This window comes from Gallus gallus, chromosome Z, assembly GCF_016699485.2.
Source record: "Gallus gallus isolate bGalGal1 chromosome Z, bGalGal1.mat.broiler.GRCg7b, whole genome shotgun sequence".
NCBI lineage: Eukaryota > Metazoa > Chordata > Aves > Galliformes > Phasianidae > Gallus > Gallus gallus.
Genome location: NC_052572.1, coordinates 3,683,541 through 3,704,076, shown reverse-complemented (window position 1 = coordinate 3,704,076; position 20,536 = coordinate 3,683,541). Strand labels below are relative to the sequence as shown.

General features: G+C 37.2%; 1 protein-coding gene across 1 annotated transcript; it reads left to right on the top strand.

Moving 5' to 3' along the window:
* The first annotated feature begins 9,668 nt into the window (after positions 1-9,668).
* LOC112530656 lies at positions 9,669-11,414 on the top strand. The gene has a single exon (XM_025145062.3). The coding sequence runs from the start codon at positions 9,741-9,743 to the stop codon at positions 10,593-10,595; it is 855 nt and encodes a 284-aa protein (XP_025000830.2). The 5' UTR covers positions 9,669-9,740; the 3' UTR covers positions 10,596-11,414.
* The last annotated feature ends 9,122 nt before the right edge of the window (positions 11,415-20,536 follow it).

Below are 20,536 nucleotides of genomic sequence, written 5' to 3'. Positions count from 1 at the left end.
AAAGTTCATTCTTACAAATAATTCAGTGATATAAAAACACCTTTATTTTTAACTTCAACAAGCACAGTTCTCTTTGCAGAGAATTTTGCATTTCAGTATGTCTACAGTACAGCTGGGTTACCACACAGAAAGTTCCTAAATTTGTCCAAACATGTTCAATGTAGTCTATAAAGCTACTTAGAAGTATTTTGCCTTGATATGAGAAAGGTCACATTAATTCCTGTTCAGATTTTAGCTCCTCTCACATGTTAATATCTAGCTAGTTGTTCTGTCACTTTGAGATATAAATTCCTTCATTATCTCATCTAGTATCCATTGAGTGCTTCATCCTATTTGCAAATTTCATCTGAGTTTGTTCTGTGAAATTCTAGATAGTATTACTATTTGGACATTTTTAATCCAACTTCTACTCTTTGGTGGGGAGTTGCACAGGCCAAGTCTACTATTGTACATTTATGATTCAACACTTTTCTCATCTGTTATTTGTGACCACAACTCTATTTTTACCTTCTTGCCACCACCTCCTTTTCAGTGGCCTAAAATGCTCTTGCATTTATTGCCTGACAATACTAGAATATGAGAGTGTTGCCAGACCACCTCCAGTGTCTGCTGCTTTTCAGATCTACTCATCATCAACAAAAAATGAACACAGATACTTCCTCTGTTTCCTCACCTCCAGCCTTCATTTCACACTATTAACCTCAGCACTGGCACAAGTTTATGTTACATTTTCTGCTGTTGCAGAAACCACAACATTTTTGTTTATCAAGCTAGAAACTTACCCTACAGAAAGACCATAAGTGTTAGGAAGTAAATGGGGCTGTATATTCATCTATTCTGAGATATATTTTGAGACCTGTTTCCAAAGCAGGTGAATTGCTTTGTTTGGGGGAGTTTTGAACATCTGAATACTTTGCTGGGTGTTTGATCTTAAAGATGGAAATGTCTGTAAGTCATAATATGGGTGAGCACATGTTGGGGGAAACATGGTTCAGTCTGAGGGGAAAGATACCTTCCATAGAATGTGTGTTATTTTCAGGTAAGATACTGTATTTCTCATATCCAAAGTCTTGGTATTTCTTTGTTCTTGTGTCTGTACTGAAATACTACAAAGCTGCGTAGCACTGACTATAGCTTCTTGGGGGCATCCAGGGCCTTGCAAGGAGGACTAGGACTACCTCAACCCTTCCAATGAAACCAGCAATAAGACAACGAGAGGTATTACAGAGCTTCCTCAGAGCTTCTCTTTTAATGCCTTGAAAATTTGAAGCTAGACTCTTGCATGTTGACTTCGGTTGTTTGTTTTTCACTACTGTTGGATATTTCTACAGAGTCTTTACAAAAACAGCTATTATGAACCTTCCAAATGTATTTTATGTCTTCTAGAGGCAGTTATAAAACCCCTTCTTGCTAATTCACTCACAAATTTAAAACTTTCCATAAGGTAAGATGAACAGTGACATACCTGGAAAGTCTGCATGGTGATGGTTGGTGTAAGTAACACTGGCTGCTGGCATGTTGTAAGAGACTATTCTTTTATATCATTGACTCAAAGTTTGCTGAGGAACAAGTCCAGGCAAGTCCTGGGCAAAGGCAGAGAAATCTTTTGTCTTGAGGACACTGATGGACAGGTCCTGGCTAAGGATTGTGAAATCCTCTAAGGAGCACAGATGGACAAGGCCAGGGGCATCGAGAGAGAGATAAGCTGCTGCTAATGGCCGGGAAATGGTCTTTTTGTGTGGACTTATCTCAAGGAAAATGGCCATCTCAGGAGGTATGCACAGGACTCTTGCTCAAGCACCCAGGAATGTCACGTAGGCAGCAGAAAATGGAGGATAAAAGAGGGTCCAATAACCACAACGGTGGAAGCTGATCCTTCACCACAACCACGGCAACGGGAGAGGCTTATCACTCACCACGACAGACTTGAGGGGTTCTCTGCCATCTGATCTCTCATCGCAACGTGGAGACGGATCTCTACGTGGAGACTGATCTCTCACCGCCCTGACCTGCACCCTCTCGTTGCCCAAGACCGGCCTCTCTGCTCCTGCCCTTCGGCCTCGGACCGTCAGAACATCGTGCAACGGGACTGCTGCCGGATCCTGGTGGTGACTATCCCCGCTTTATGCAATTCTTGCCTCTTTCTATCTTTTCTATCGCTCGCTTTCCCTTCCCCATCACCCCAATCCTTAATAGTGTCCGTCCTCCCCTTTCCCCATCTCCCTTATTAACATTTGTAATAAACTGGTCGGACCAACATTTGAACCGTTGTTTCTTAATCTCACGCCGGGCATACATATTTCAAAGAACCTCCTCTCCCTCCTATAAATTGGAGCGAGACACATGTTCTGAAAAATAATGGCAATAAGAGTCAAACCTTGTGCTTCTGAATGTTGTGTGTAACCTAAATAAATTAAGGACCCTGCCCTGACCCCAAATCCTCCTGAAAATGCTTACTACAATTGTCAGTTCCCAGTACTGAACTCAGAATTTGGCCCTCCCACTTTGCAGGGGATTAAATTACCTCACTCTTCTTACTTTGTATAACTCATGTAGCAAAATTAGGAGGAAACATTTCCATTTTCAAACAGCTAAATGAATAAGAGAAACATTAATGGCTGCAATTTCCATGCCACCTAGGGATTTCGTCACACAGCTTCCATTAGTTTCAGGATTTAAATGTCTTGTATGCTGCACAGCACTTTGAAAATATGCATCAAAGATTTTGCCATAAAGGAAAAACACAAAGGCAGCAAAAAAATCCAGAGTGACAGAAGAAATCCCCCTTCTTTTGTTTGTATGTGCACACTGAGCCTTGAAAACACATGGCATAAAATGTAATAGCCATCATCATAAATATGTACATCATAAAATGTTATAACAGGTGATTGTAAAAGGATAAAGAAGAAAACAGATGAACTTTTCATTTGTAGTGTGCTGCTAAAAAGTTTATACTCTGACATTAAAAAATATATATATATATTAAAAAAATCAGCTCTTGAGTGACACAGCCCCACTGATATCAGCAAAGCCTCAGTTTTGAAGCCTTCTGGGTATGTACTCCATGATTTTTAAGTAAGCACTAGTGCAGTTTAGGTAGCATGAATTAAAGGCATCAAACCAGATGCACAGCTGAGGGAGAAAACTGCATTTAAATGAGACTGACTGAACAGCTGATGCTTAAAGATGGGAGCTGAACTTTCCTCCCCACAGGCCTTTATTCTTCATCTTGTCAAAATCTGTATTCTCTACCAGTGACATTCCATTGAGTGCACTGTGTCCAGCTTCACAGTGGCTGCTTATCAGACAGAAGATACCACTGGAATGAATGTTAGATGGAAGGATGAGCAGAGATGAAGACACCCAGGCCCTTCTCTGCTGCTGATTACACTGCACTGTCCTTGGCAAATCATGAAGAGTCCATCCTTTTCCTTTTTTTTTTTTTTTTTTTTTTTTTTAGCTGTCCGAGTCATATTTATATGCCTAAAATAGTTACTAAGATATATCAGATGGGAGAGAAAATTGATGATTATCCTTTCTTATCTGAACTATTGGCTTATTGGCTTTCTGGTGAGACAGTACTTTTAATTATTACACATTTTACTCCAGTAAAGAGGATCCCATATCCTAAATGTATACAAGTAAGGATCCGTACCTATAGATGTAATGTGTGCATGTAAGACATGTCAGAGTGTGGCTCGACACACAGACTTTATTACATAGGCTTAGGTTAACTACTGCTTGAGCAACTGTACTCTCAGTAGTGCCTACATCTTTCATATGTGGTGGTACTAAGGAGCAGAGATTCTCTTTTTTAATGGTGCATTAAGCTGTGATGTATGTTGCATATGTCACATCAAAGAATATGGACTTACAGCATATTCCTTAAAAAATATGTGGCCAGTGGAAGTACTGCAATATGTATTGGATCTGGCAGTATTCATATATTATTTATACAGAACATTTAAAAGCAAAGTTAAGAAATATGATTACATTTGGTGCCTTTTTGGCATGAGTTTGAGATGTTATGTATTCAACAGACAGTAGCTTATGTCATTCTTCTATGTTTCTTTGTCTTTTTAAGTCTTCCATGACTAAATGCAAACCAGTGATCCCCAGCATGATGTGGATCCTTTCGTATTTTAAAATAAACTCAGATAAACGCTTTAAAAAATTATTATTATTATTTGTTTAACACAGAAGGATACCATCACAATAATTACAAATGGAAAACAGCAGAGGGTAGTATTCATTTTCCAAGATACTTAAAAACATCAGAACACTGGAGTAGCTGAATCCAAAATGATATAAATATGCATTTAAATTCCTCCCTGTAAATTGTACTATAGCTGCTCTGAAAGTAATGCCTCCTATTTTATTATGTTGGCCCACAAATTCAGAGGCAGATGTTGGTGATATGGCAGTAGAAGCTGTACTTTCCCACCAATATTCAATTACATTTTGTTGCTGCATGACAGATGGCAGCAGAGGGGTGGGCTGACATAATGGCACCTGACTTGAAAATGCATATGCATAAAAGGTGTGGAAGTTAATTTTTGCATGTAGAAAAAAGTCAAATCACCCATCTTTTCTGGCCACTTATGGAGAGTAGCCAGTGGATGTTATGACAGTGAGGCAGTGGGTGATGCTTTTCAGCAGTGGTGACCGTGACAGTGAATCATCTTCACTAGTGCAGATTTTTACAAGCACAGCATGCATGCTCTTGTTCCACAGTGTTGAAAATGCACAGCTAATAGTGGTGACAATGTTGAAAAATTGTGTTCTTTAGCTGAAAATTTGTTCTATCACAGTGTTACTGTGCTCTTTATATCTGTTGTAACTTCCAAGGAAATAAATAGAAGGCATTACTTTCTGTGCTCCACTGGATGACATCACTATCTTTCAAGATATTGCTGGTTTTTAGACTCTTTCACTGGGTTATTGTTCTCTCCACTAATTCACATGAAAGCGTCTAGGTTACAACCATGATCCCTGCACAACATTCTGCTTTGTTAGCTTTGAGATCAAATGTAACACCGTTTATCAGATAGCTTTGTTCTGCCTAGCAGTACTTCAGTATGGTGACTTCAGTTCATGACAAATCCAGTTCATTATATGGTTTTGACCTAGATTCACTTGCCAACCTTTTTTACTTATTTATTTGAATTGCATGTTTTTCAAGTGGGGATTTGACTTTGCTGTTATATTTAAGGACAGTTACCTCTTTCAGCCCACTATACACATCATGTGTGTGACAAGACCTCAAGCCTGAGAGACACAGTCAAGCATCTAAGTACGATGGAATGAATAAGAGACTTTTACTAAAATCTCTAAACCATATATTGCATTTGCACGTCTCACAAATTCCTACAGAAAACGGATTCCATCCAAGATGAGGTTACTGGTTATTATGAACATAAAGTAAGGGTATGAAAATCATATGAGAAATTAAGAAGTATTGTATTAGAAAACATTTGGTAAACCTTAATTACACAGTTGTATTCAAGGACTATCTTGTCAACTCATCACACAGAAGGCAACACATCTCACTTCTGGAAGAAAATGTGATGCTAAGAATAAATAGATAGATAGATAGATAGATAGGTAGGTAGGTAGATAAATGAAAACTCCCATGTTGTGTTTCCAATATCAACAAAAAATCCGTCTGACAGCAGTTTTTCACATATAGTCTGTGTGTCTTTGAAATTTACATTATACAGGGCAGTTAAAATAAATTAGTTTCATTTATTTTCTAGCAGGACAATTTGAAAATTAGAGAAAACATGAAAGAACAATAGATTTAGAGGACAGAAAATCTTGTTCTAAGTTGTGCCTTATTACAGCGTTAAACAACTTTATGTAGTCTACTTACGTAACAAACTTTTAGATTTGTTTATATGACAGAGGGCATAAATATCTAACTACATACTCAGATTAAGTGCTAGAGTAATTATTCTCTCATGTAGTTAAATTCAGCCACACACGTTAGCTTGAAAGAACAAATCTAAAGCTGTTCAAAACTACTATTTCAGCAACTTTTCTTAGGCTCCCCCTCCGTCATTTTCACTCTTTTTCAATTGACAATTTAGTAACAAAGAGATTTATGTAAAGTTTATATAATGTTTCAAGATAAGGCTTATTCATGTAAGTGTATTTTTTAAGCATTTTTAAGGACTGATCTTAAAATTTGATAGGAAATATTTTTATATGCACAAAAATAAACATACATGATACAATATATGAACACAGAAACATATAAATCAATTTTTATAAATGTATGAATGCATCATAGATATAAATAATTAGAAGTGTGTATTATGTGTTTGTACATATGCATTTGTCACCAAAAATTAAGGCCATTGTGCTTAAAAATGTGATGAAAAACACAAATCATACTTCAGAATCTGGGAAGCAAGATTTTTAAGAGAGAGAGAAGAATGAGAAAATAATAACAATAATAAAAATTTTACATTAAACTGTTTCCTAAATTGAAGTATAGAGAGCCAAATATAATCTTTGTGTTAGGTATAAGAGATGTTCCTTTTTCTACCTAATAAAAGAGAGCCAATTCTGACACAGAGTTTTCCAGAAGGATTTACATTTTATTGTCTTTCAAATTGTTTGAAGGAAGAGCTGTGCAATCTTCATGGAAAAGTAGTCCAGATAAGCCACTGCTCTCAAATATATTAATCTCTAGAGCAAAAATAGACGTTCCTTAGCAAATATAAGAGTAATTATTGAACAGCACTGTATTTTTTTATGATAAACTGCATGTTTGTGATTAAAAAATAAAAAGACATATTATAGAAATGCCAGTATGTATATTTTTTTACCTGTAAATGAAGCCAGAATATGTTAAAGTGCAAATAACAGAGAATAACAGAGAACCCTCAAGACAATAATGACATAGCTTTTTCTTTTTTTCTTTTTCTTTTTTTAATTAAACATATTAAACACATTAACATATTAAACATAACAGATATAAAACTGTAATACTGGAGAACAGTGAACTTCACACTACAGAGTTCTCAAAGGACATGCAATGTTGCACATTTCTCTTTTTCTGATGTGTCATTCAGTCGGAGAGGCTGCTTTTTTAGAAGTTTTCTATCTATAAAAACAAGCACGTTATTGAAAGAACTGAAGGTTTGTGAAATGGCAGAATCCTGAGGGAATTTCATTCTGACAATTAGTACTCATTCCCCTATTTTTCTTTCCTGTGAAGCATCAGAATTATATTACCGGTGATTTCAAGATACTTTGCTTTTGTTATCCCTGCTCCGTTAATTTAATATTGCTGACTTTTCCAAGTCAAAAATAAGCAAGCTTAAATCAATATTCTTTTTTTCATTCCATTTCTTTTTCCTTATCTCTATGAATATGCAATTCTTTTGTGCCTATATGTATGTGAGGACAAGTCATTGTTACATAAGAATTCCTTCCTTGAAAGGATTGTGTTATTGCAACAAACAGGCTACCCATCTGACCCAGAATGCCACCTAAAGATATTCCGTTTCTATCTTCAGTGATAGGACTAGAGGGAATGGCTTCAAGCTGTGCCAGGGAAGGTTCAGGCTGGACGTTAGGAAATACTACTTCTCTGAAAGGGTGGTCAGGCACTGGAATGGGCTGCCTGGAGCAGTGGTGGAGTCACCGAGCCTGGTGGTGTTTAAAGAGCGTTTGGATGTTGTGTTGAGGGACATGATTTAGTGAGAACCATTGGCGAAGGGCGAATGGTTGGACTGGATGATCCTGTGGGTCTTTTCCAACCTTAGCGATTCTATGACTCTATGATTCTATGTTTCAACAAGCCAACATGAAAAGATACTGTTCTGAAGGGTGGTCATGTAACCTGGAAACAACATCAACCAAAATCTATAGGCAGTGTCAGAAAAAAAAACACATAGGCAACTGAATTCAAAGAATTCATGGCCTTCCTGACTAACCACTAGTGTGTAGTTTAATTCGGAGTACTGAACTTTAGTCCAAAAACACAGCAAATTGAAATAAGAACTGCAAGAACATTAACAGGAAGAGAAAAAAAAGAAAAAAAAAAAAGAAAAAAAAAGATACTGTATAAAATAAATTGAAATATATTTTATGGGCTGTAACATCCCTCTGTACATTTCCCTCTGTAACATTTCCCTCTGTAACACAGGGAAACTTGCTTCATGCATTCAAAGTGCTCAGTAACACCAGCTCACAAAATGTCACCAACATTAAAAGATAACACGTAGAAACAGAACTTAGAACTACTCATCCTACAGAGATGTTCATTCACTCTTTTGTGTTCTCCAGACCTTTCCTGATAATCATGCATATAAAGTGAGGTAGAACAACTTTCACAAAGGTAGGAAAGGAGTGACGTTCAAGAAAGGATATTAAAAAATAGTTGGAAAATGAACTGTATTGTTGCACCAAGTCAGTGATCAGCCTTTCTGTTTTCAGAGCTGGCCATGAGCTGCCTCAGTGACCATAGGTACACAGAAGTCTAAGAATCAAAGAATAATAGAATCATAGCATGGCCTGGGTTGAAAAAAACCTCGAAGACCATCTAATTTCAACCTTCCTGCTATGTGCAGGGTTGCCAACCACTAGACCAGGCTGTTCAGAGCCGTACCCAGCCTGGCCTTGAAGGCCTCCCAGGATGGGGCATCCATAACCTCCTTGGGCAACCTGTTTCAGTGTTTCTCCACCCTCTGAGTGAAAAACTTCTTCCTAATATCTAACCTAATCCTCCCCTATCTCAGTTTAAAACCAACCCCCCTTGCCCTATCACTATCCACCCTCATAAACAGTTGTACCCCCTCCTGTTTATATGTTGCTTTCAAATATTGGAAGGCCACAATGAGGTCTCCCCAGAGCCTTCTCTTCTCCAAGCTAAAGAAACCCAGTTCCCTCAATCTTTCTTCATAGGAGAGGTGCTCCAGCCCTCTGATCATCTTAGTGGCCCTCCTCTGGACCCGCTCCAAGAGCTCTGCATCTTTCTTGTGCTGAAACACAAGTACCACTAGAAACTGACACATCAGTTACAAACTTCTTTATACACCTGAGCAGATGTCCATCCTTTAATCATAGATATTTAATCTGAGTCTTCACTGAGGAGCCTACTTTTTCAACATTAAATATCATACACCAGTGAAAGACAGTTTGAGATCCTTAAAATACATTACTATATACTAGACCAATAATTGTTTGATATCTCAATTCCTACCCTTTTCCCTCACAACCTCAATGTAAATTACACAAAATAGTATGATTTACTGAAAGTTAAACTAAGTAATCATATGTGAGCTATGCTTTTTATGTCTACTTGCACATCATTTTAGTGTCACAGCCCTTCACATAAAGTAAAAGCCTAAATCTATTTTGTGCAATAGCACAGATAACACAACATGAATAGTCTGAAAGTTGCAGGTACATTTGCAGCCTTTTTTTTTTTTTCCTGTCCTGAAAATAGCTAGGAAACTAGCACCAAACCTGGCATTTTAAAATCATTAAATCAAATGTTTAAGCTTATTTAAGGTAATGGTGCAGCATGAATCAGACTGTAAGTATATAAGTAGGAGTGTAAAAGCCTTCTTATCTTTGGTTACCATGCCAATGACATCTAGCTATCAGATGACGTCATTTGCTTTGTTTTATAAGCAGGAATGAGTTCCCCATCTGCAATCAGTGCTGTGCAAATTCAATCAGCAGACAGCATTGTGTTTTGTAAGAAAGCACTTCTGGCTGAAATAATGGTGCCTTGTGGTACATCCCAGCTCTCCATAAAAAATGCTATAGAAAGCTTGCTAACTTGGACAAGCTTCAAAATCAGCAAGCCAACTTCTGCAGATAAAATGGCTCAGAAAAACACGGATATTTTCAACATTGTCATGACTCCTGATCGCATCCCTAAATTTTTCATCCCTTCTCTGGACATAGAGCATATTGCCTTTCAACAGGAACCAGAGGAAGATACCATTGAGAATCCTCCAGAGAGACAAATGTCTGATGAAGTTGTTCAAAAGCGCAGGACAACTAGAAGCAAATCTGAATCCTACATCAGGAAAGATGCACTGTGTAAAGGAGGAAGTCTGCACAGAAGAGGAACCCTGTGCTTTGCGGACCAAGCAATTTTCCCTGGAGACTTAGAGAGAGCAGCACATCATTCCGACCCAGCAACAAGAGCTGCCCTCTCTTTGCCCCACCTCTCCAAAATCACCACCCCTTACGGATTTCTTACACTGGGTGAGAGCCCAAATACCAGAAGGAAGGAGTCTCTCTTCTTCCAGCATGACTCTGAAGAGCTTAAATTCCTCACATCCCAAAGAAAGAAGACTATGTCACTTGTAAGGAGCTCATCCAGCCCTTTTAGAGAATTTCAACAGGCCGCTGAGTGCAGAAAGCCTCCAGATACTCCTCTGAAGACAAGACGGGCTGTTTCCTGGGAGACTGTCTGCAGCAGCCAGCTTCCTCCCCTGAGCTGTAAGCCAGACTCCGAAATGTTCCCTGTGAAATGTGAGAAGAAGAAGTTTCAGGTGATGATGAAGAGGCACCTGGCCAGCTTTAAGCGCATGCGCTCTGGCACTGGGATGAACTGGCTATTCTAACAGCAGGAAGCATTGCCAGCTCTTAGATCCTGTGAAAACAGAACAGAAACAGTCTTCCACAGCAGTGTGCAAATATGAGCGGGTACCACACAGTCAGCATTGTGAGCTCCGGATAAAGGCCAGATTAGAAACCAGAAAGAACTTGCATATGCTGGGCAGGTTGAATGCATCTCTTGTTTCTTGAAGTCTTACTCAGCAGCTTGCAGTCCTTTAAAGTGCAAGCAAAGACAGAACTAATTGAAAGAGGTCATTTTCCAAAATTAATGCTGACTTTCCTGCTCATGCCTGTATAATCTGTGAGAAGGAAGGAAATGACTGCATCAAAACAAGCTGCAAAGGGAGAAAATGTATGCTGTTAGGGTAGCAATGTTGGTTTCAGACTCATAGCAAACTTGAAAGGAGGAAACATTCTAGATAGTCAGGTAAAAAGTGTTTTTCTTTTCGTTTTTTCTTTCTTTTTTTTTTTTTTTCTTTTCCTAATATTAGAGTGTAGGTGAGAAACAATTAAATGTTGATTTATTCCAGGCTATTTACAGTAGGTAGTTGCAAACAGTCATTCATAATTTCTGTCAGGAACATGCTGGCTGAGAGGAGAAGCCAGGGGTTTACCTCGTGGATGACAGTGACCAGCTAGCTGCTCTCCTGCTACCTTTAGCAGATAAGTTCATTTTGTGCACTCTTCTAGTTAGGCATTCAAGAATGGAGTCAGGGGGAAAGCAATGTGATTTGTTTACCTTGTTGCTAGTGTCAAAGTATAAACAATGCTATTTATAACCTGTTATTTTACTAGTTATAACTGAACTCAATAAAATCTTTTTTTTTTCTTTAATTGCCTCCTTAGTCATTTAGTTACTTTGTGTGTGTGTATGTGTGTGTGTGTGTGGAACGGTCCTTACCTTAAAACTGGAAAGGAGGATAAAGCAGACAACCATGACTATGTGTTGTCTGAGGAACGTGTACTTCTCATCCTGTTTGTTAACTTTAATTGTTTTCTTAGGTACTGATATTCCAGTACATTAAGCACATCAGTGGAAAAGCTATCAGTGACAGCTAGAAATGCCAATGACATCTGAACACAGAGCTGGGAAGTTTTCTTTTGTGATATTATCAATATTTTCAAGCTTCTACATTCCAGATAAGAGAAAAGTTACTTGATACTGAATTTCAAAGGTACATGTGAAATCTTTTAGGGTAAAAATCCATTTTACGCTGTGTAAGAAGTGGGGTTAGCAGGAGAGAAAATCTATTAAACCCCTTTGTTCTTTTTGATGGGAGAAAGTTCTTTTTATTGAAGAAACCTAGAAATATAGACTAGATCAGCAGTGCCTGAGATAAAAATAATATCAACTTCAGCTGAAGGAGAGTACTGTATCATTGGAATTAAAGTCTGCTACAATCTTTTGTATTTGATTTATTTGTGGTGCATAATCAGTAGCTGATAGTATTTAAAATAGTTTCAACTGTCCTCAGCAGCCGAGAAAATAATTGCTGTCTGGAGATGAGATACTCTGGTTTTACTGACTAGGAACCAATTCTGTGAAGCAAATACAGCTCAAGTAGCCCATGAAGCTCATGTTCCAAATAATCCAAAATGAGCTGTCTGTGCATCTCTGTCTGTGCAGCAGCACAGAAATCACTGTGTGTGAAATGAAATATGTATGTGGAATCGAGTAAATTCACAGGTGGCTAACTCCTGTGACCACAACACACATATCGAACCCTGGCAGTCATTCAGACTTCTTTTATAATCTAAAGTATGATTCATCTCATCTCCTACAGAAGACATCCAAAACTTGTCAGCTGTTTACATGATAGTCTTTGTCCAGAAGAATCCCAGTGGAACATCTTCGCATCTTGTCAGAATTCTAACGGCAATGCTTGGGATCCCACTCTTATTTCTCCACATATGGTTCGTAAAAAAAGGACTGATATTCTGCACTTGTAAGAGAAACAAATATATACATATTTTTTCTTTGAAGAATCTATTTTAAAAACTAAGAAACATAACTTGCAGAAATATGATGGGCTGAGGAGGACATAAAATGCTTTTTTAAGTCACATTTGCCATTCCATTTAGTCATTCAGCAGATTTGCATTTAGGGTGACCATGACTGAAGATCTTATTAGTTAAATGGCTTTGAAAAAGAACTGGAGCACAGCTAAAGTTGCAGACTGCACACCATAATCCACACTATGTAACCCACTCTGTGCTACACAGGTTCCTGCATGCATTCATACTCAACTACACGTGTGACATCTCATAGAACCACAGAATGACTCAGGTTGGAATGGACCTCAAAAATCACCTACTTCCAATCTGCTGCCACAGGCAGGATTGTCAACCACTAAAGCAAGTACAAGACCAGGTTGCCCAGGGCCCCAGTCAACATGACCTTGAACACCACCAGAGATAGGGCATCACCACCTGCTTTTCTGGGCATCCTGCACCAGTGCCTTACCACCCTCTCAGTGACAAATTTCTCCCAGACATCTGATCTAAATCTACCCTCCTTTAGGATTAGATTAGATTAGATATAATTTAGATTAGAACCCCCTTCTTCAAGGGAAATTTACTCTAGAATGTTCAATATTAGAATCCATTTCTTTTCTATTTCAACAAGTTATGTGATATTTAAGCCACTCTGGATACAATCAAAATGTTAAGACCCTGTCTGGAGTTATTGTAGAATCACAGAAATGTTGAGGTGGGGAAGAACATCTAGGTCCAACTGGTTCAACCTCAGCTCAAGCACAGCGGTCCAGAGCAGGGTGTGAAGGTCTTTGTTCATTTGATTTTTGAAGATCACCATGGAGGGTACTACACCACCTCTCTGCGTAGCCTATGCTAATGCTTTATTATATACCAAAGTACTTCCTGATGTTTGCTTGGAACATCTTGAGCTCCAGTTTGTGTCCATTACCTGCCACTGGAAACCGAAACTGATTCTGTGGAAGCATATATTTTTTTGTTGATCAGCTAGCTTAAAACACAGTATGTTTGGTGCATTGTAGCTCTGTCTGGGATTCTTCCATTTCTCCTATGTATCGTACAAATTGATGGAGAAAAGGTGAGGTGGGGTGTTAAAATTCACTATGTCTGAGCTCTCAGTGATGAAGAGCTAACTGGTTGTTTGGGGTTCTGCTATGCTCTATCTATCATGATAAATGTGAGAGGATATTGTTACTTCCCAGTTCTACAGTTAGGGAGCTCTTCCCTAATAGAACAATGAAGAATAGGTAGAAATGGGTGAGGGCTGTGTAAAACTGCATGCACAGACAACAGGTAAAGTGTTTATCACTACTGCAAAGGACTGGAAAAAGGCAAAGAAACTTCCACAGGTACTGTGTTGTTCACATCAAATCTTGGGAAAGAAATCTGATGTGTGTTTCCTTCTCTCTGTGATGATTACAAGGGAGATATTACACTGTAACTTACCCACTTTTCTCCCTTTCCAGAAGGCCAACAGTCTTGTAATCAGACAAAAAAAGCAGTTGTTTGGATTCGTTGTCATTGAAAGTATTCTCTGTAAGAGAGAGATAATAACCACTATTTCATATTTGAGCATCATACCAAATTTTTATAGTCATTGATATAACTGAGTTTTAGAATTTATTTTTGTCCTATTTCTTCATGGTTATAATTTCCCTGGATGACACTGAGATATCATTCAGCACTAAAAAATTGGATTCAGTGACCTGTGAGATACATTTCCGCTTAAATTGTTGAAAGATATTGACAACTTCTATAGTGTACTCAGGCAAAACAAAACGTTCTAGGAAATGAGCACACATAGCTCAATATCTTTAATTCATTAAATATAAATATCTGTTAGTGTCCATAAGACTTATTAAATTCTCAGTTGCATACAGAATATTTTCTACTGAAGCAGTGCTACTGACCATAACCACATTAGCAAATGAAGAGCATTAAAAAAATGATTTTGACGGTAGAGGACTAGAGAAGCATGTCCATCTTTCATGCTTGTGTGTGAGAGGGTTTTTAATGTGCCTTGATTTTCAAGAAGAGTGTAAAAAACATTGTAATTTTTGTTGTTGGTGATGGTGGATTTTGGTGGTGGTGGTGGTGGTGGTGGCTGTCCATTCTTTAAAATTTTCCACTTTGGGTAAGTTCAAAGAAGGCCTACTTTTGGAAAACGTAGACCTTTACAGTTTAGTAGTGTGTCTCAAATATTTTTGTATGGAAACAGAAATATTATTAAACCAAGCAATTTTTGCCTTCAATTTGTTTTTTTCAATCTTAAATATGATTTGAATTTTAACATTTCAGTCTGTATGTAGTTGTGATGTTCAGTTATTAGTTGATGTACTTTACCAAACTGTTGCATGATACTGGCAGTTTTGTTAAACTGCAATTACAATTTATTATGATTATCTGTATTTTACCTGTGATTGTAGCAGTCTCTTTATTCTGCATACATCTTGAAAATCTGCTCATAGAATGTAGAACTTTCATCTAGATGTTGTATAAATGGAACTCATTACAATTATGGTGCAATTCCTGTTTTTTTTTTTTAATTTTCTTTTTTTTTTTTTTTTTTTCTGTATGACCGAGATATAGCACATTGATTATTCATAGTAATTGTAACTATCCAGTCCTCTATTTTCCATCACATGTTTTCTCCTACTTTCTATCAGTGTGGACTGTTGCTGATACAACGGGTAACGTAATGACCCCTATTCACTTATAGTAAGTTATACAATGTTGTGAAATCCATGAAATATTTAACACTAATAAACAGGCTGATCATTACATTAATGTATAATGAGAAAGTAAATTAAGTAGCTGACATTTAAATAAAGTATAAATACTTTATGCCGTTTCTATTTACCACATCATGGCAGTAATCCATTTAAAGTCAATGAACAACATAATTGAATGTTTTGTGTAATGCAAAGATCTTTCTTAATTTCTTTTTCCGGACTATTTACATGAAACCTCACGTAGAATTTGTTGATATTTTCGACTGCCTGTAAGCACTGAAGTTGTTACATCCCTTATAAAATATTTTCAAATGACAAAATACATGAAGCAATGAAACTTGGAACATGCCACTAAAATGTAGCATAGTTTGAGACTGCCTTTTCACTGATGTTCTGTGATGAGGAATTCCAAACTTATGCACTAGCTTATATTAAAAGAGGTGAAGGAATGTCTAACCAAACCTAGATCATTGTCTTGGAAAATGCTGTTTTCTCTATAAACAAGCAATTTCCATTAACCTCAGCATCTAGAATGAGTGATACAGAATGCAGTGTGGAAGAGTAAAGCAAAAAGAAAATAATTTAAATATAAGTTTTCATAGTAACATGTCATTCGTTTTCCAAAAAGTCAAATGAAGAGGAATTTTAACTAGCATGAATATTCATTGCACTCTGTGAAAAGATATTACAGATGCAGACAAAATGTTTGTTTTTTCCATACAGATTTGTTAATATCTGGAGAAGATGAATTGCATTTAATTCTAAATACTCTTTTCATTGTGATAAAATAGTATTCTGAAGGAGCTGAAATATTGCATGTATTCAGAAATATTCAAAGTTCATATTCCAAAAATAAAGTAGGTAAAAATGGAGGAAGGAAATGAACAAATTCAAAGACTTTATATATGTATGTATGTGTATATATGTCTTAGGCATAATTCTGTAACTGAATATTTTATAGGGAAGGAAAAATACCTTTTTATTTACGTAACAAATAATCTAAAAGCATACAGCAGGAACAGGATTTTCCAAATATGTTTGGAACTTAACATAAGCCAGGGACCAAAGTATATACAGAAAAATTTGCATGCAGACAACTTCTTACTAAGGGTGAGATTATTTATATACGTAATTTCTGTCCTGTCTGTAATCATTGGTTTCATATTTGGGAATATTTGTGAATAGACTGAGTTTACTGGCATTGACATTATTCCTTATGGAGATATGCAAGATGTACAGTGAATGCCTAATGATTAATTTACTCTCAACCACATTCAGCTGGGAGAAGCATAGCAACAGGGCTCTGTGAGAGATGCAACTTGCTCCACCACTTCAACATTTCTGAGTAGCTTGAACTCCACTGCCATTTCTCTTGTTTGAGTGTTCAAAGTTGTATCATTTACATCACACATACAAAAAGCCCTCATTTTTCTTGGGGTGTATTTCAAGACTGACAGTAACCCAACTAGGGTTGTCAAAACAATATCGGATCAAATGTTGAACAGCATTACTTTAATAATTTAAAGTAAAGGACTTACAGAGACACAGTAGAAATCAAGGTATAACTTTGGAATTGTTACTGAGTCTATCTAGAATTTAAAGTAATGTTTAAATCAGGGAAAACAGATTGAATTTTCTGGTTGAGTGCAGGCATTATCTGCCCCCTAAGAGTGGGGAAATTATGGATGCAGTTTAGCCCACTCTCCCATTTACTATATATATACTGTACTCAAACTAAAGCATAGTACACCCCAATAGGTAGTGTCTATTTTTTTGTAGATAACAGTGGGAAAGAGAAAAACTACATATGGGTTAACCAAGGACCCTTAAAAATAGTCTGCACCTTCAATGCTTAGTATCTGCTGGAGAGGCCAGAAAATATCAGAGAAAAATCAGGAGGTATTCCTGCTTCTGTCAGGCAAAAAAAAAAAAAAAAAGTTTCATGCGTGAGGCTGAACCTCTTTATTCTTGATACCCAGCAAAAGTGAGAATAAGTAAACTGGAATACAAAGTGCTTGAGCCACTACCAGTACGATTTTGCAAAAGTTTATGATGATTTTTGGCAGTTTTTTTTTTTGTTGTTGTTTTGTTTTTTTCTTTTTTTAATTGCTTTATTTGGTATTTTGTCATTGTTGTTGTTATGTGATTTTTTAAGTTGTTTGTTTTTATTTTTGTTTTTTCCTGGTACAGGAGTGCTCAGAACTATGAATCCGCAAGTCAGACTGAGAATTCCTGATTTGTCTTTCATCAGGCCATTCAAGCACCTTTTGATGTTAAATACTCAACATTTCTGTTGTAAGAAAATAATAAATATGTATTTGCTAAGACATCATTTTTCTTTCTGTAACTTTTAATTTTAACTAAGAATTTGGATTCATAGACTCATTCCTGCTAAGCTACAGTATAGAAAGCATCTAAAAGTTTAAACCTTTAATGCCTAAACAGTAAAATTGCTACATTTATGAGCTTTAACAGCAAGAGGAAACTAGAACACTTCATTTTGATTTCCAGTGATTCTGTCATTTCAGGAATAGAAGTGTACTGTGCAGACTGATGTCACTGGTGTCACCATCACAGACCTGGCTAACATAGTCTCTGTTTGACCAGGGAGGTTGGACTAGAAGATCTCCAGAGGTGCCTTCCAACATCAACTATTCTGTGATTCTGTGACTTGCTTGTTGATGCATATACTTATTAAAGGAATCAAAGTAATCTATAATAGATAACCAGATACACCCTCACATTGAACATTATAATACTAAGAACAACATATTTTATGGTCCAGAATTTTGGGTGTTTTTCAATATGTAACATTTCAACAAAGGCCTTCCAACATTGCTTTCACACAGCAGACTTTTCTGCTTCAAAAACATAATGTACAGACTTAATCTTGTACTTTATACAAAAACTTTTGTAACAGTAGAGGACTTGCATGAATGAAATGCAGTTTTGTGACTGTCAGTTCAATTACTGGAATTTCTATAGGTGAAGTTAAAAAATAGGATAGGTCTTATCATCTCTAGACATTCATACAGATTAGGATGTATAAGAAATTGTATAGAACACAAGCCTGTGTAATAATAGGAGAACAAGTCAAATGTCCTTAGTTATCACATATATTTAAGTGAAACAAACCAAATGTACAGAACTCCCTGAAAATGGCTTGACCTAGCTGTTAAAAAAAATCTTTTTCTAGCATAACAAGACAAATTTTGGAGCACGGAGTAAGCTTTTCCTCCAAGAGGATTGCGTCATGCAAAATTATCTTCAACATTTCATCCTAGAGGAACTGTTGGCAGCATATATAAGTCTGTCTCATGGTACATGTCAAGAAAATTCCAGGAAGTATGGAGATCTGAGGAGACAGCCAGCACCAATAGCTTTTGTTGAAGCTATTTTAGAAGTCTTCACCTCTCAACAGTCTAATGAAAAAAACAGAAGTGATTCAATCATTTCCAGAGTAACATTTACCCAGTAAAAAATGGAAGCTGGATTGACATCACAAGGTCTGTTTGCTTATGCATCACTTGCCTGTCATTATATTCTCACTCTGATGGATTATTCCATTAAAAGGAGCCAGAAATAGCATTGATGTCACAAATCACATCTGCTACTGTAATCATTTGCATACCTACTATTTTCAGCTGAGAAGGAAACCCCAAAAGTGCTCATATTGCACAGAACATCACCATTCACTTCTCTCAACTTAAAACTTCTCTTCAAAAAGTGAAACAGCATGCACAAAAGGCATCCACATTTTCTGTCAACTCAATGAAGAAATAAAATACTTCAGTTGAACAGTGGGAGGAAATTCACAGACTGCTAAAGTGAAAGGAAAAACATGAGAATCTTTCAGCACAGACCTCCTACAGACTCAGAGCTGCACACTGTACAGTGGCATTGCTACATCTTCACTAGTGCAGAATGAGAAGGAATACACACAGAGTCTAAATGCAGGTGGATGACAAGTTCTAAAATTTGAAACAAAATGATTGTTGAGATGGTAACGAAATAACAAAAGGAACAATACCTATTACACATAGTTCAAAAGCCTGTATATTCAGTGTGGTTCTTCTGAAAACTTGTATTTCAGTGAAAAGAGAAAATGCTCTCTGCTTTATAATGTTCTTTAAGGGGAAAGGGTTCTCAAATATATAAGGTATAAAACCATTATAGACTGATCAATCAGAAAAGCTTCTTACTGTTTTTATCTCCTACCTCTGTTTTGTCTGTGCTTGCAGCCTGAAAGGCAATGGCATCCTGGATTCCATCAGAACAGGAGTGGCCAGCAGGATGAAAGAAGTCACTGTCTCTCTCTACTCTGCCCTCATGAGCTCTCAGCTGGAATGCTGCATCCAAGGAGCCCCCAGCACAGTAAAGACATGGAGCTTTTGGAGAGGGTCTAGAGGAGGGTACTGAAGATGATCAGAGGGCTGGAGCACCTCTCCTATGAAGATAGGTTGAAGGAACTGGTCTTGTTCAGTCTGGAGAAGAAGAGAAGGTTGAGGGGAGACCTCATTGCAGCCTTCCAATATTTAAAAGTTTATGAACATGGGAGAATGTTTTTTGAAAGACTAAGGAGTAATAGAAAAAGGGGAAATGGTTTTAAACTAGAGGAAGGAAGATATAGATTAGATGTTGTAGAAATTTTTACTCAGAGAGTGGTGAGGTGCTGGAATAAATTGCCCAGAGAGGTTGTGGATGCTCCATCCCTGGAGGTGTCTAAAGCCAGGTTAGATGGAACCCTGGGCTACCTGATCTAATACTCGATCTAACAGCTGGCAACCCTGCACGGGGCAGGGGGTTGGAGCTTGATGATGCTTGAGGTCCCTTCCAACAAAAGACATTCTATAATTCCATGATGTCTGTGGGAAACACGGACTTAAGATCTAAGATATTTTGCACAAATTGGAATCAGATTACCAGTCAAGTTGATACTGGTACTGCCTATGTAAACTGTTCTGTTCACATTTGTCCTAGTTTACGGATAGGCTTTTATGTCCTAAACATATGTATGTTTTTGTTTGTTTGTTTGTTGTTGTTTTTTAAATCAGAAATAGATCAATAGAATTAATTGATTTACTATCCTACTCAAGTTCTTTTGTCTGAGGAAGTGCTGTATTACTCTCCAAATTGTAGAACAGGAGTTGAGTAGTGGATGGCACAGCTCAAGCATCCAGTGATGGAGAAAGATAGAAGCTGTCCTATGCAATATATGT